The sequence below is a fragment of the Hippopotamus amphibius genome, chromosome 16 (assembly GCF_030028045.1).
Source record: "Hippopotamus amphibius kiboko isolate mHipAmp2 chromosome 16, mHipAmp2.hap2, whole genome shotgun sequence".
NCBI classification, from domain to species: domain Eukaryota; kingdom Metazoa; phylum Chordata; class Mammalia; order Artiodactyla; family Hippopotamidae; genus Hippopotamus; species Hippopotamus amphibius.
The window spans coordinates 60,450,867-60,466,096 of NC_080201.1; the positions used below are offsets into that span (position 1 = coordinate 60,450,867).

General features: G+C 40.5%; 1 protein-coding gene across 1 annotated transcript; it reads left to right on the top strand.

Moving 5' to 3' along the window:
• The first annotated feature begins 1,055 nt into the window (after positions 1–1,055).
• On the top strand, positions 1,056–13,489 carry ZNF613 (zinc finger protein 613). The gene is given in 6 exon segments (XM_057711507.1): positions 1,056–1,638; positions 3,308–3,509; positions 6,406–6,532; positions 6,816–6,908; positions 11,761–13,363; positions 13,365–13,489. Coding segments are annotated over 5 exon segments (1,938 nt in total). The 5' UTR covers positions 1,056–1,638; positions 3,308–3,494; the 3' UTR covers positions 13,465–13,489.
• The last annotated feature ends 1,741 nt before the right edge of the window (positions 13,490–15,230 follow it).

The window sequence follows — 15,230 nt, forward strand, 5'->3', positions numbered from 1 at the left end:
TTCCTTTTTTGCATTCTTGCAATAGAGTTATATCTTAATTATGTTTGGATCAGATTTAGTGTTTACATTATGATGACCATGTAAATACTATTTATAGTTCAGACAATAGTATACTATGATTACTTTTCCTTTCTTGTACAACTCTTTATTCTCCCTGGAGTTGTCTTATTTATTCCTTACAGAATTTCTGCTCTTCGGTTCTCAGGAAGCTCCGCCCTTGATTTTGGCTCCACCTCAGGCAGAAGGGAAGCCGGGTATCACGTGTGAAAAAATACCTATCCCACCCCTCCTCCGATTTTCCCTCTTCCCATTGGCTCTTCACAACTCACTCACTGGCTGGTAACCGTGTTCCAACCCCAAATGTATGCCAGGTTTCTGCCAATTGTTGTTTTTTTACTTTCTTTGACGGCGTTATGCTGTCCCCATTACCGCGAGTGCTTCTGCAACTCTTTTCTGGCCTCAAAATCATCCTCTCACACTCCACATTCAGCCAGAAGCGTCCTCAGAGTATCTGCCTATCGTCTTTTATGTTGTCTCCTTTTCCTGGAGGTTTGTTTGTTGTTTTTTGTACAGACACCTGACTTTTAACATGTATGCGCCCACTGTATCGTTTACCAATTTTGTGGAAAGTGAATTACTTTCCCCCCCAGCTCGCTGAGGCGGACATATCCTACAACGTTTCCCTCCTGTGAGCTCGAGTTTCTGAAAAGCCGTACAGTTTGTGGTGCAGGGTTTAAGGTGCCAAGAAGTGGGGTAGTTTCAGTAGGATTTAAGGTGCCAAGAAGTGGGATAGTTTCAGTGGCTCTTGTCCGTTTTGTGCTTTCCCTGGCTACTTGGGCCAAAACGGCGGCTGCGCTTTGTGCACGGCAAGTCCTGAAAGATGGCGGCCCCCGGAATCCATGGCGAGATGGGCGCAGACATCTCTCCGTGGAAAACCGGAAATACGGCTGTGCGTGCTCCGTACAAACTCTGCAAGCCCATCCTCGGCCGCCGTAGTTCAGCGCGGAGGCTGGGCGAGGGCGCTGCAGTGAAAGAATTCACGGAAGTGTGGATTCTAGGAGGTTGCGGTGAGATCAGGAGAAAATCAGGACAGTGTGTGGAACAGGATGAGGGGACCAAGATGTCTTTGGAAGTCCGGGTGGAGTGGAGCCTTGGGGTCCGTAGAGGGAGAAGAAACAAGTGGGGGTCTGTGATGGGTATTTATGGTTGGGGTGATGTTGGAGTCAGTCCTGAAGGATTCTGGTGGTTAGTGATTAAAGGCCAGTCGAGATCAAGAATGGAAAGTCCGTAATCAGGGTTTTGTGTCTGTTTGCAATGCTCAGTGATGGAGCACTGCGGTAAGAAATGATTTTTTTGTCAGTGAAAGTGTTGCCTGGTTTGGATTCGGGATTTAGCAGGCGGCTCAGTGACAGGAGCGGGGGTCTGCGAACCTGGGTGGTCCAGGTGTGTCAGTCGTTGAGAGGTTTGTGAGAGCTGAATCTGGTCAGTGGGTGGGTGTTTCAAACGTTACTTTCTCCTTCAGTTCCTCAAGTCCAGGGCCTCGTTTGCAAATAGCCTTTGTCTTTCCACATCTTCTCCTCTCGACCCCGTAGAAATAAAAGCGTTGTTGCAGATCGAGGGTTAAGCGCATCTAAAGTGGTAAGGTTACTACTAAAGATGAGGATTTTGCCCTTCCTGCAAGTTTGCTGTGTGTGCGAATAAACACGCTTGTACATATTTCCTTTCAGAATTTTTCTAGCACAAGTAAAATAACATCTCTATTACCCTAGTTCTGTTCTCCAACGATAACGTTTGTTAAATTTTTCGTATAGTTCCTTTTTAATCTTCATTTTTCTGTGCTCGATTTTCCAAACTGCTGAAATTTTAGTATAATTTGCCTCATCTAATTTCCTATCATAAATATTCGTAATAAACATATCATAAAATTTTTTTCTGTAAGAATTATTTTTTAAAAGTTTCTAACAGAGTACAAAGAGACAGTTTATGACTGGAATCACTCAATATGTGCATTCACTTAGGTAGAATTTAAATACTTATTCAGTTATCACTTCTGAGAACAGGTTACAATGAAGACTCAACGCAGCCAATAAATAAATAAAATTAAAAAAAATTTTTCAAACATATAGCAAGAGTTAAAGAATTATACATTTGAATATCTGTGTGCCTGCCACCTAGGTTTTATCATCATACTTTTATTGTTTCCTTTATCATATATATATCCATATGTAACTATTCATCATCAATCCACCTTTTTACATTTTTCAGGATGTATTTCATTGTAAATTGTGGACATTTATACATTTCCCCCTAAATATTTTAAATTTTTTAAAATAAATTTTATTGTTTATTTATTTATTTATTTATTGGCTTCATTGGGTCTTCGATGCTGCACTCGGGTTTTCTTTAGTTGTGGTGAGCAGGGGCTACTCTGCATTATGGTGCCCGGGCTCCTCATTGCAGTGGCTTCTCTTGTTTGCAGAGCACGGGCTCTAGGTGCTCGAACTTCAGTAGTTGTGGCACACAGGCTCAATAGTTGTGGCGCATGGGCTTAGTTGCTCCAAGGCACGTGGGATTTTCCTGGAGCAGGGATCAAACCTGTGTCCCTTGCATTGGCAGGCGGATTCTTAACCACTGTGCCAACTAGGAAGTCCCTCCCTCTAAATATTTTAGTAAGCATGTAATTAGAGTTCTACTTATAGCTTCTTCCTAGTAACAGCTTTTTTAAAATTCATACACCATACAATTCATCCATCTAAAGTATACAATTCAGTGGTTTTTATTGTGATCACATTTCTTGAACTTGTTTTATATAATGCATGTTTTTATAGTTTTACTAAATGTGTATATATCCACAAGTAATAATGTTGTTCTATTTGCTTTAATTTTTTTCTCTTGGTTTTCTTTTGTTTGTTTCTTTGACGTGATGACGATTAGTGAAGGTGGTTCAAAGACTTTTGAACAGGTCCATGAGCACACATGGTTTCCAAGGAATAGCTGTCCAGGTTTTCACCTTTTAAATGTTCTCTTTCCAAAAACTGATCTGTGATAATTCCTATGCTGCAGGGGCATCGTCTTGTGCTGGTTCTCCTTTCCCGTCTCCTCTTTCACAGTCACCCCACTTCCACCTCACAGAAGGAAGAAATACTATCCACACATTCACAACCTTCTATTTTATTGCTCCAGAGTGTAATAGCCTCTGGGGCCCCAAATAAGGGGACAGATGGCCTTGAAATCAGGTGGGTGACAGTGGTAGTGACAACATCTGGACCCAGGGGAAATGAACACTCAAAGTGAATTTACTGTTCAGCCCACAGGTCCTGACACCCAGAGCAAGATACATCAAGTGACCTGAGAAGGTTTCACAACCTGAACATCATCTTTTGTGGGGACATCACTGTCTGGAGACTAAGCTTTCTAACTAGAAATTTAGGGCAGTTCAAGAAGAGACTCAGGAGACATCCTAGTCTTTGGCCGTTTCCCAATAACAGAAGAAAATGATCAAGGACCAGGTGACTTTTGGTTTGTCTTATTCTTTCTTTCATTCTGTGATTTATTTCTGGGGGGACTTAAAACACAATTGAATTCAATAGAAAATAACAAATTGGAAAAATAGAATTTGTGCAGAAAGAAATTTAGATTTAAATTCAACATCAAGGCAAAGTAGCATCAGGAATATATTGTTCATGGGATCTACACTAAATGACTAATGTTGGAACATCGTGTGTGACTGGAGTATCCTATGGGTTACAGTGCACTGTCAACTTCTGTCTAATCTCTCTCACAATCATTGCAACCAGAGACTTCTGGTGATGATGGGATATCTCTGAGGAGAAAGCTGAACAGTTCCTCAGAGGATGTCACTATGTATTTCATGGCACTCAAGTCTCAGGACTTTTTTATTTTTGTATTTTATTTATTTATTTATTTATTGGCTGTGTTTGATCTTCGTTGCTGCATGAGGGCTTCTCACTGTGGTGGCCTCTTGTTGCAGAGCGCGGGCTCTAGGCGCATGGGCTTCAGTAGTTGCAGTTCCAGGGCTTAGTAGTTGTGGCACATGGGCTTAGTTGCTCTGCGACACGTGGGATCTTCCGAGCCCAGGGATTGAACCCATGTCCCCCGCATTGGCAGGCAGATTGTTAACTGCTATGCCACCAAGGAAGAGGACTTTTTAAAATAGTTCTTCCCAAAGGTGATATGGCAGACAGTGGCCTTAACTCCAGCTTGCTCATAAATCCAAAACTGGTTCCTCAGGGACCCCTTTGGAAATAGACCAAGAAAACTCAGAGGGCACAGTACTTCATGGGACCATAGCAAGGTGACCTATGGACCCAGCCTTGTAGCGGTCAGGGTTAACTTGGGAATAAAACCTAGATGACATAAGAAAATGGAAGGGTTGCCTGACTTTCCAAGGTCCTGCATGAACAGGTGACTGAACTGGTGTTTACAGATTTGGCAGGAGGGAGTTGAAAGTACCTGTGTCTAGTAAAGCTGTTGGGATCTCAGAGGGTTTGCTTTAGAACTTCCTGTTATTTAACATAGAAAACAAACTTATGGTTACCACAGGGGAAAGGGGCAAGGGGAGATAAATTAGGAATTTGGGATTAACATATACATACTACTATATATAAAATAGATTAATAACAAGAACCTACTGTATAGCACAGGGAACTATATTCAATATCTTGTAATAATCTGTAATAGAAAAGAATCTGAAAAAGAATATATATATGTATAACTAAATCACTTTGCTACACATCTGTAATATTGTAAATCAACTATACCTCAATAAATTAAAAAAAAGAACTTGCTGCTATTTAAGATAGTCCACTCTCCCTCCCTGTATTCAAAGCCAAGTCCTACTGCCTCATGTTTTATTACCTTAAAAAAAATTAATAATACAAATATACATCGATATATTTTTAAAAGTCCAGTGATTACAAAGTACATCTAGTGAACAAGTAAGAGCCCCCCTTCGTATGCTTCTTTCCTCATCCCCTGGTGTTGCTTAACAAATGGGCAGGAGTGTGTACTTGTGGTCACTGAGCTGTGTACATCTGTGTCTGTACAGATGTTTGTGGATGGATCTAACTCAGCTCTTAGGTCTTTGGATAGTACCTTTCCATTAGTATGTTTACTGTTTCACAAACTGAGTTGGGGAATGTGAAGCCTCATTAAAAATTCTCTATATTTATTATTCTGTGTGGAGATCTCATCCACACGAACAAACCTGAATGTGAGTGGCACAGTGGAATTAAGAAAATTCACACAAGAGTATAGGAAAGCATGGGGCCAGGGGACTCAAGACCAAGCCAGTCAAGAGTCCAGAGCTCTGATTCCCATAGTGTATTTATTGAGAAAAAGCATTCTAGCATTCTAGATTATAAATCACGATAATGGACATCACGAGGTATATGCTTCAAATAGAGGAAAAGGCAGAACACCTTGTTTTTTATGACTACTAGGGGAGATAGTTAATCTTTAACTTGGAGCTGGAGCCTGGAGCCATTGGGCTATATGACTGCTTTATCTCAATCAGTTTTCCTTGAGACTATTTCTGCTTTCAGAACTGCTTGCAGCCATGTAGCCGGTCATGCGCTCTCAGGATTGTTACTCCAAGTCAATGTCTTCTGTGTCCTCTGTGTCCTCCGTGGTTCTCTATGATTCTGACTTTTATATATTCCATCATTTTGCCCTTGTGCTGCATTTTGAGTAATTTCTTCAGATTTATCTTCCAGTTTATTATCTCTTCAATGTATCTGATATGCTGTGAAGCTGGCCCGTAATGTAAATATAAATAATATATATATGTACATATGTATTTGTGTGTTTTTTGAAGGATGCTATTTATTTTCTTACTTTGCAGTGTTCTTTACTAGTCTCTCATTCTTTGAACATGTTTTAGAAAGATGTCTTTATTCTTCCTAACATATAAAACATACTTATTTAATGCATTGTATCTTTTAATTATAGTGTTTGGAGTTTTTTCATGGTTGATTCTGATAATGGTTATGAAGATTCATGGTGAATATAGGAATATATTTTATTCATCCTGATGTCACTAGAATATACTTAATGCCTGGCAAATATGTACTTACTTCAAAAAAATGTATACATATGTAGCAAATGTTTCAAATATATATTGTAAATGTTTGTCATTTAGCAAGAGGAGTTAATGACTACTTATTACAGAAACTTCTGATTTGTTGAATGGGTGGTTGACCATACAGTTACAGAATATTTTGTGAGACATAGGCTTGAACGTGGATAGATTTTGCTTCTATGACAATGTAGACCTGTGTTTATAAGTGTAGCCTAATGGTGAAAAAGAGCAAAAAAACTTCCTTTGCATGCCTTCAATTTCAACAACAAGAGAAACATTCTTATTAAACATGACTGTTGTTACAGAGATCACTGACACTGGAGGATGTGGCCGTGGACTTCACGTGGGAGGAGTGGCAGCTCCTGGACCCTGATCAGAAGGACCTGTACCGGGACGTGATGCTGGAGAACTACAGCAACCTACTGTCTGTGGGTGAGTCCAGCTCCCCTGGGTCCCACAGTGGGTGCCCCATCAGTGGCTTTTCTTTCTTCAGCGTCTGAAGGCTTTGCAGTATCCATGGTGCCTTGAAGTGGTAGATTAGTCTCAGTTCCCTCTCTGGTCCCAGGCTAGAGTGTATAATGTGCCCGCTTCTGAGAGACAAGGCTTTCCTTTGCTGAGCTGCAAATCGCATAGTTCCTAAAATATAGCATTCTTCCATGTTGGCAGATCACAGCTCAATTTAAGAGCCTGTCTCTCTGTGATATCCCATGAACAGGGTATCAAGCCAGCAAGCCGGATGCTCTCTCTAGGTTGGAACGAGGAGAACCATGGCCAGTAGAAGATGAAATCCATGGTGGAATCTGTCCAGGTGAGTGAGAGGACCAGCACTGGGCAGCGGAGGGAATCATATTATCATTCAGAGATGTCACAGCTGTGAGTGTCTGAGGACGTGGAAGCAAAGCCTCCATGAATATCTCATAGAAGAGTTCTTTTTCTTTTAGGTGTGAGAGGAACATCTCTCTCCTTGGGTTTGATCCCTATGTATTTCACCTAGGTCTTGATTTCTTCCCCCTCTAGGTTTCTTCTTTTTCCTTTTTTTTTTTTTTTTTTTTTTTTTAATTTTTTGGCTGTACTGCATGGCATGTAGGATCTTAGTTCTCTGACCAGGGATCAAACCCGTGCCCCCTGCAGTGGGAATGCAGAGTCCTAACCACTGGACAGCCAGAGAATTCCCTAGGTTTCTTCTTAGAATTCTCAAATTTTTCCATCCTTCTCCCCCCACAGCACTGTATCACTATCTGTTCCTTCTACTTCTTTTGCTATGAAACTCCACCTTCCACACCTCTCTCTAAAATGAGATGTTTGATTCCAGTGCTGTCTTCTGGCTACTACACCTTCTTGCCCCTTTGGATAATGTTGATTTCCATTCCTAACATTCACACCATCTTTGATTGGGGGGTTAGGATTTCAAGGTATAAACTGTGGGGGGAACATAAACATTCAGTCTCCAGTACCTTCTGTTCTTTTCTTCTTATATCTTGTCTGTGTTGGAAAAGCCTCAACCCTCCTCTTGCATTTCTCCCTTGTTCTCACACCACCACCACACTCATAGCACTTCTGACACCAGATGTGTGTGGGGTTTTTCCCGATATTAAGCAATTCTCTGTGACACCAGCTGAGTGTGCTACAATTTAACTCAGTTCTGACACTTATCTGCCTGGAGAAAGCATCAGACCCCACAGGTTAAGGGCTCCGTCACACAAGACTGCGCCCACCTCCACTTCAGACTGGTTGTTACCTGTTCTTCTCACTAACTGGCTGTAGACTGGAGCTTCCCAAGACTCCCTCCTCCTTAGGTTCAATTAATTTACTAGAGTGGCAAACAGAAACATTTTACTTACTAGATTACCAGTTTGTTATGAGAAGATGTAAGTCAGGAACAGCCAGATGGAAGAGATGCATAGGGCAGGGTATGGGGAAGGGGCACGAGGCTTCCATGCCCTCTCCGGACGTGACAGTCTCCCAGCACCTCTCTGTGTTCAGTCACCCAGAAGCTCTCTGAACCCTGTAATTTTGTAATTTTTGTGGCGGCTTCATCCTTCTGGGCATGACTGATCAGTAACTTCATTTCCAGCCCTTCTCTCCTCTCTGGAGAATGGGGGTGGGGGTGGGGCTGAAAGTTCCAAGCTTCTGATCATGGTTTGGTCTTTGTGGTGACCAGCCCCATTCAGCAGCCCCCACCCAGAAATGTAGGGGAAACAGCTTACAGTGATGTAGAGTGAGAGAATAATAGCTTGATGTATAGGAGGCATATCTGGGATTTGAGTAAAGGTGACAAAGGGCAAAGAATGAAGGTGTGAAGTTGGAAATGTGCAAGGCCATGAGGGAGCTGTCAAAAGATTGGCCTGAAGCCACTTGAAGGCCAGGTTTAGAAGGTATTTGTAGAGGAACAAGTGGAGTGTGGACATGGATAAATGAAGTAAAAGTTGGTCACGTAACGTTTATTTCCAGGCTAACTGTTCTGGACTTTGTTAGTACAGTTGACCCTTGAACAGTTCAGCACGGGTTTGAATGGGTCCACTTATATGCAGATTTTTTTCTGTAAACACGTACACACTATCTGAGGTTGGTTGAATCTTTGGATGCACAACCTTGGTTACAGAAGGCGGACTATAAAGTTATGCCTGGATTTTTGATTGTGCAGAGGGTCTGTACCTCTAACCCCTGCATTGTTCAAGGGTCACCTGTAATTAGCATATAGTGGTGGTGTTGTGAGTTTAATTTGTATTATCCTTGGATACGTAGTTTTTCTTTTAAACTGGGTGGCAGCAGTGTGAGCTACAGTTAAGCACATCCAGTAGTTCCAACACAGATGGCAAGCAAAACTGTCAAGAGTCTTGGTCCTGGATCAGAAGTGTGATCCTTTTGGACCCCTTAAATGATGGAAACTAAAACATGTAGACTTTTGAAAGAAAAGGCTATTAGTGGCAAGATGTGGGTTTGGGGATTGTTAAAATGAAGTGGGAGCAATTTAAATATTCCATGTGTACAAGTACAAAGGGTGAATGAAAAAGGTGCCAGTTCCCTAGTGTGATATTGTGATGTAAGATATACATATGCTTGGTCTTTGCCCCTGGTTTCTGGCATAGAGCTCCTAAAACCCTTGTAGTTTCCTGAGTATAGGATCACTTTATCAGTATCAGTATAGTCAATGTTTGGTACTCCTCACTGAGCCTTTATAACCCAAAGTCTTAATGTTACAATAACTGTAAACTTGGTCCCACGCCTTCACCTGCTTTTCATCTACACATTTTTCCAAATGTGATCTCATCTTGTCCTCTGTCCTTATATACTATTTATATACAAATGATTCGCACATTGTTATCTCCAGTTAAGACCTTTCTCAGGATCCATGTATCCAGTTGAATTCTTCATGTCTGTTTTGGATATCCAAAACCCACCTGGAGGTTGATATGCTTTGAAATGCACACTTAATTTCACCACATTGTGAACCTCAATAAAAGTCCCCATCTCATTATAAACCACTGCTTACCTATCCAGTGGCCTAGGTCACATAATTAGGAATAATACTTGATTCCTTACATTTATTGTAGAAACCATGAATGAGCCTTGTCTCTTCTCTTTCTAGATTATATCCTGATTTCTTTCACCTTGTTCTCCGTTGCTTCCTCAAGCCACTTTTCAGAATTTGCACCTGCCTCTTTTTTTTTATTTTTTTGAAGATTTATTTATTATTTTATTTATTTATTTGTTTTCGGCTATATTGGGTCTTCGTTGCTATGTGCAGGCTTTCTTTATTTGTGGTGAGTGGGGGCTTCCCATTGTGGTGCGTGGGCTTCTCCTTGCAGTGGCTTCTCTTGTTGCGGAACACAGAAAAGGCATATGTGCTTCAGTAGTTGTGGTGCTTGGGCCCAGTAGTTGTGGCTCTCAGGCTCTAGAGTGCAGGTTCAGTAGTTACAGCACTTGAACCTGTGTCCTCTGCATTGGCAGGCAGATTATTAGCCACTGTGCCACCAAGGAAGTCCCTGCACCTGCCTTCTTAATTATTGTTTTCATGTTCAGTTTTTCCCTAACTGGAATTTATGCTCAGCAAAAATAAGGACTATGTTTCTATATCCTCATCACTGGCATAATTTTTGATACATAGTCATAATTTAATAAGGATTTATGGAGGTATGAATGTGCCCCACACCATTTGGAAACAAATATCTCTCTGTCTTCTGTGGTCTGGTGCTAATAATAACTTGATTTTATTTTGCTATCAGCGTAACTTATAAGGTTATAATTACAAAGCAGCTGAATCTCTATTTGCTCATTTTGAATGATCTAACCTTGTTTATGCCACTTTTACCTTTTATTTTCTTTGTTTATATTATTGTGTTTTATCCTTGTCCAAGTGATAACAAACATATATTTACTAGGAGTTTCTTTTTTTTTTTCTAGTTGAAGCATAGTTGATTTACAATATTGTGTTAATTTCTGCTGTATAGTAAAGTGATTCAGTTATACATATATATATACATTCTTTTTCACATTCCCTTCCATTATGACTTATCACAGTGTATTGAATATAGTTCCCTGTATTATACAGTACAACCTTGTTGTTTATCCATCCTATATATAATAGTTTGCATCTGCTAGTCCCAAACTCACAGTCCACCTCTCTCCCACCCCCTTTCCCTTTTGGCCACCAAAAGTCTGTTCTCTACGTCTGTGAGTCCGTTTCTGTTTCATAGATAAGTTCATTTGTGTCATACTTTAGATTCCACATATATGTGGTATCATATGGTATTTGTTGCTCTCTTTCTGATTTACTTCCCTTAGTATGATAATCCCTAGGTCTATACATACTGCTGCAGAGAGCATTATTTCACTCTTTTTTTATGGCTGAGTAGTATTCCATTGTATATATGTACCACATCTTTTTTTTTCCCTTTAAGAAATTTATTGAGATACAATTGACATACAATAAACTGCATATATTTAAAGTGTACAATTTGATATTTTTTTCTTATTAGTAATGTATATATGGCAATCCCAATCTCCCAATTCATTCCTCCCCAACCCCCCCCCCCCACTTTCCCCATGTGGTGTCCATATGTTTGTTCTCTACATCTGTGTCTCTATTTCTGCCTTGCAAACCAGTTGATTTGTACCATTTTTCTATATTCCACATATATGTGTTAATATACGATATTTGTTTTTCTCTTTCTGACTCACTTCACTCTGTATGACAGTCTCTAGGTCCATCCATGTCTCTACAAATGTCCCAGTTTCGTTCCTTTTTACAGCTGAGTAATATTCCATTGTATTTATGTACCACATCATTCATCTGTCAATGGACGTTTAGGTTGTTTCCATGTCTCGGCTATTGTGAATTGTGCTGCTGTGAACACAGGGGTGCTTGTATCTTTTTGAAATACAGTTTTGTCTGGATATATGCCCAGGAGTGGGATATCTGGGTCATATGGCAACTGTATTTTTAGTTTTTTGAGGAACCTGCATAATGTTTTACATAGTGGCCACACCAATTTACATTCCCACCAATGGCGTAGGAGGGTTCCCTTTTCTACTTGGAGTTTCTTTAAACTGAGGTCATAGTGTTGTCTGTAAAGAGCCAGGCTACACAAAGGCATTTGTTAAATAGTTTCACTCTGTACCAAGCTCATGGGAAGATTCATTCTTCTCTTCTTTCCTAGAAATGAGGAAAGAGGACAGTCTTCTGCAGGAGGACTTGCAAAATCAAAGATGTCCAAAAAGAATGGAACCATGTCATGAACATAATGAACTTGGGAACATTGTTCATGAGAGCAAAAGTAACTTTCCTGTAAGGCAAAATCATGATATATTTGACTTACATGGGAAAACACTAAAATTAAACTTAAGTTTAGTCAACCAGAACAGAAGCTATGGAGTAAAGAACCCTCTTGAGGTTAATGGAAATGGGAAGTCCTTCCTCCATGCAAAGCATGAGCAATTTCATAGTGAAATTAAATTTCCTGAATGTGGAAGTTCTATGAACACAGATTCACAGTTCATTAAGCATCTAGGAACTCAAAAGATAAATAAACCCCACATATGCACTGAATGTGGGAAAGCCTTCGTCAAGAAGTCCCGCCTCATCGATCATCAGAGAGTTCACACAGGAGAAAAACCTCATGGGTGCAGTATATGTGGGAAAGCCTTCTCCAGAAAGTCTAGGCTCACTGAACACCAGAAAACCCATATAGGAGAGAAACGGTATGCATGCACCGAATGTGACAAAGCTTTCCCCAAGAAGTCATGGCTGCTTATTCATCAGAAAACTCATACAGGAGAGAAACCCTACATATGTGACGAATGTGGAAAAGGCTTCATCAAGAAGTCTCGGCTCATTAATCATCAGAGAGTTCATACAGGAGAGAAACCTCATGGGTGCAGTCTGTGTGACAAAGCATTCTCCAGGAAGTCCAGGCTCATCGAACATCAGAGAACTCATACGGGAGAAAAACCATATGAATGCACTGAATGTGACAAAGCCTTCCGCTGGAAATCACAGCTCAATGCACACCAGAAAACTCACACAGGAGAGAAATCGTATATATGCAGTGATTGTGGAAAGGGCTTCATTCAGAAGGGCAATCTCATTGTGCATCAGCGAACTCACACTGGAGAGAAACCCTATGTGTGCAACGAATGTGGCAAAGGCTTCATCCAGAAGGGCAATCTCCTCATACATCAACGAACTCACACTGGAGAGAAACCGTATGTATGTAATGAATGTGGGAAAGGCTTCAGCCAGAAAACATGCCTCGTCTCACATCAGAGATTTCACACTGGAAAGACTCCCTTTGTATGTACCGAATGTGGGAAATCCTGTTCACACAAGTCCGGCCTCATTAACCATCAGAGAATTCACACAGGAGAGAAACCCTACACATGCAGTGACTGTGGGAAAGCTTTCAGGGATAAGTCTTGCCTCAATAGACATCGGAGAACTCATACAGGAGAGAGACCCTATGGATGCACTGATTGTGGGAAAGCCTTCTCCCACTTGTCATGCCTTGTGTATCACAAGGGGATGCTGCATGCAAGAGAGAAACATGGAGATTCAGTCAAGTTGGAAAATCCTTTCTCAAAGCATTCCAGCTCATCACATTCAAGTGATATCATTAAGGGAAAAACCTCTGTTAATGTGGTGACCATGCAAATGCCTACTGTGGCAGCTCAGACTCCATTCCACAGCAGTGGTTTCCTAGCAGACAGGAATGTGCCCCTTGTGGGACAGCCAGGTACCATGCATGCAGTGTCAGCAGATAATAGAATTTGCACAGAAGAGAAATCTAATGAATGCAGAGAATGTGGTAGCACCTTCAGTGATGAATTACGTCATAGTTTATGTCACAAAAAACACACAGGAATAAACCGTGATACAGTCAAGGTGGAAAACCCTTGAATAAAACCTTCTAATTCACTCTATGGCTGGCACATGTATACTGAGACAGATAGAATATAAACATAGAGACTGGGAAAGCCTTTCGTGAAAAGATAGACCCTATCAGGGCTTCATAGATCACATACCATCAGTGAGGTCATAGTTGGTAGAAATATAATGACTGTGGAAGAGTCCCTTCCCAGAAATAAGACTTCAGTAGGTATCAGAGTTCACACAGGAGACAAACTGTTGGACCTTTGACGGCAGCAACTGTGGCAGGGTTGTCATTGGTACATTCTGCCTTATAGGGTGGCAGAGGAAATTGTGTAGAAATAAAACTCCAAACATACCAATTATGGAACATCTTCAGCAAAATATCAGAAAATACATGAAGCAAATAAGCCCTGTGAAAATAAATCTTTTAGAGATTTCTGTCACCATTCCAACATAATGATATATCAGATTATATACATAATGTACATTTTAGAACAGTATACCTTGAATCAAATGCCTAGTTGATATGTCAGTGACTCTTTAATTCAAAGGAGGATGTCTGTATTGCACATCATTGATTAAAGTTATAATACAGTGCAGCCCCCTCGTCTAGGGGACCTGGGTCTTTTTTCCCACCCAGGATCATTATATGGTTAGCTCTTGCATTTCTTCAGTTCTAAATTTATTCAGTTTGTTATTTCAGTCTACCAAAGTCCTTCAAAAGGAAACTGAATACATTTAATCTGATAATGTAACATAGCATGTTTGGATGTTCTTAACTTTATAAATCTCATCTGGAAGAACAAAGCTCACAATTCATGAATAGCCTATCACCCAAGCTCTTGTCCTAGAATATAGTTCCCATCCTGTACACACACCACTCAGAAAAACTTCCAACAACTGTTTCCTTGACCTGGTCCTATCCTAGGACCTATAGATGATGACGATGATGAACTTAACAGAAATCCATTGCCACCTTTGAGGTGACAATTTTTTTAAAGCTAGGTTTCATGCCTATAGCAATTTTACCCTCCAGCAAAGATAATCAAAGGATGCATACACCCACATTAGTTGAAAAGAACATCTAAGGGACAAAGTATCCTGATAATTTCCTGTTCAAGGGACATGTCAGAGGGGGGAGGATTCACTTTATTTTTTCATAGTAAAAGGTATGGATACTTTTTTTTAGATGTTCACATCTTTCCACCTAGATTGTAAATTCCTTGATAGTTTATAGATAATTGTATATTCCCCAGCACATAGTGAAATAGGAAATGAATTATATGTAGATTTGAAAAATGAATGAATGACCTCATGGACTAACTAATCAAAAATTATCTTTGTCACTGAAGGAAAGGAGATACTGGAAAGCAATTCTCAGGATCAGTATTATTCAAAGAAACATTTGTTTCTTGAATAGAGGCTCCTGTCAGAATATAAAAGGGGCAGATCAAAGAAGGAAATAGGATCCATAGAATAAGCCCAATTAATGGAAGAAAGTAACATCACTCTAAAAATGGAGGACAGGGCAGTTCCCTGGCAGTCCCAGTGTTTAGGAATTGGCAGTTTGACTGTGGTGGCCCAGGTTCAATCCCTGGTCGGGGAACTAAGCTCCTACAAGCCATGCATTGTGGCCAAAAAATTAAAATAGAGGATGGTACGTGAAACAGGTGATGGTGATATCCCTTTGAATGTCTTGGAGAACAATCCGTACATTTGTCTACAGGCTTGTCACCTTTTAGAGTTGCCACCATTTCAAAG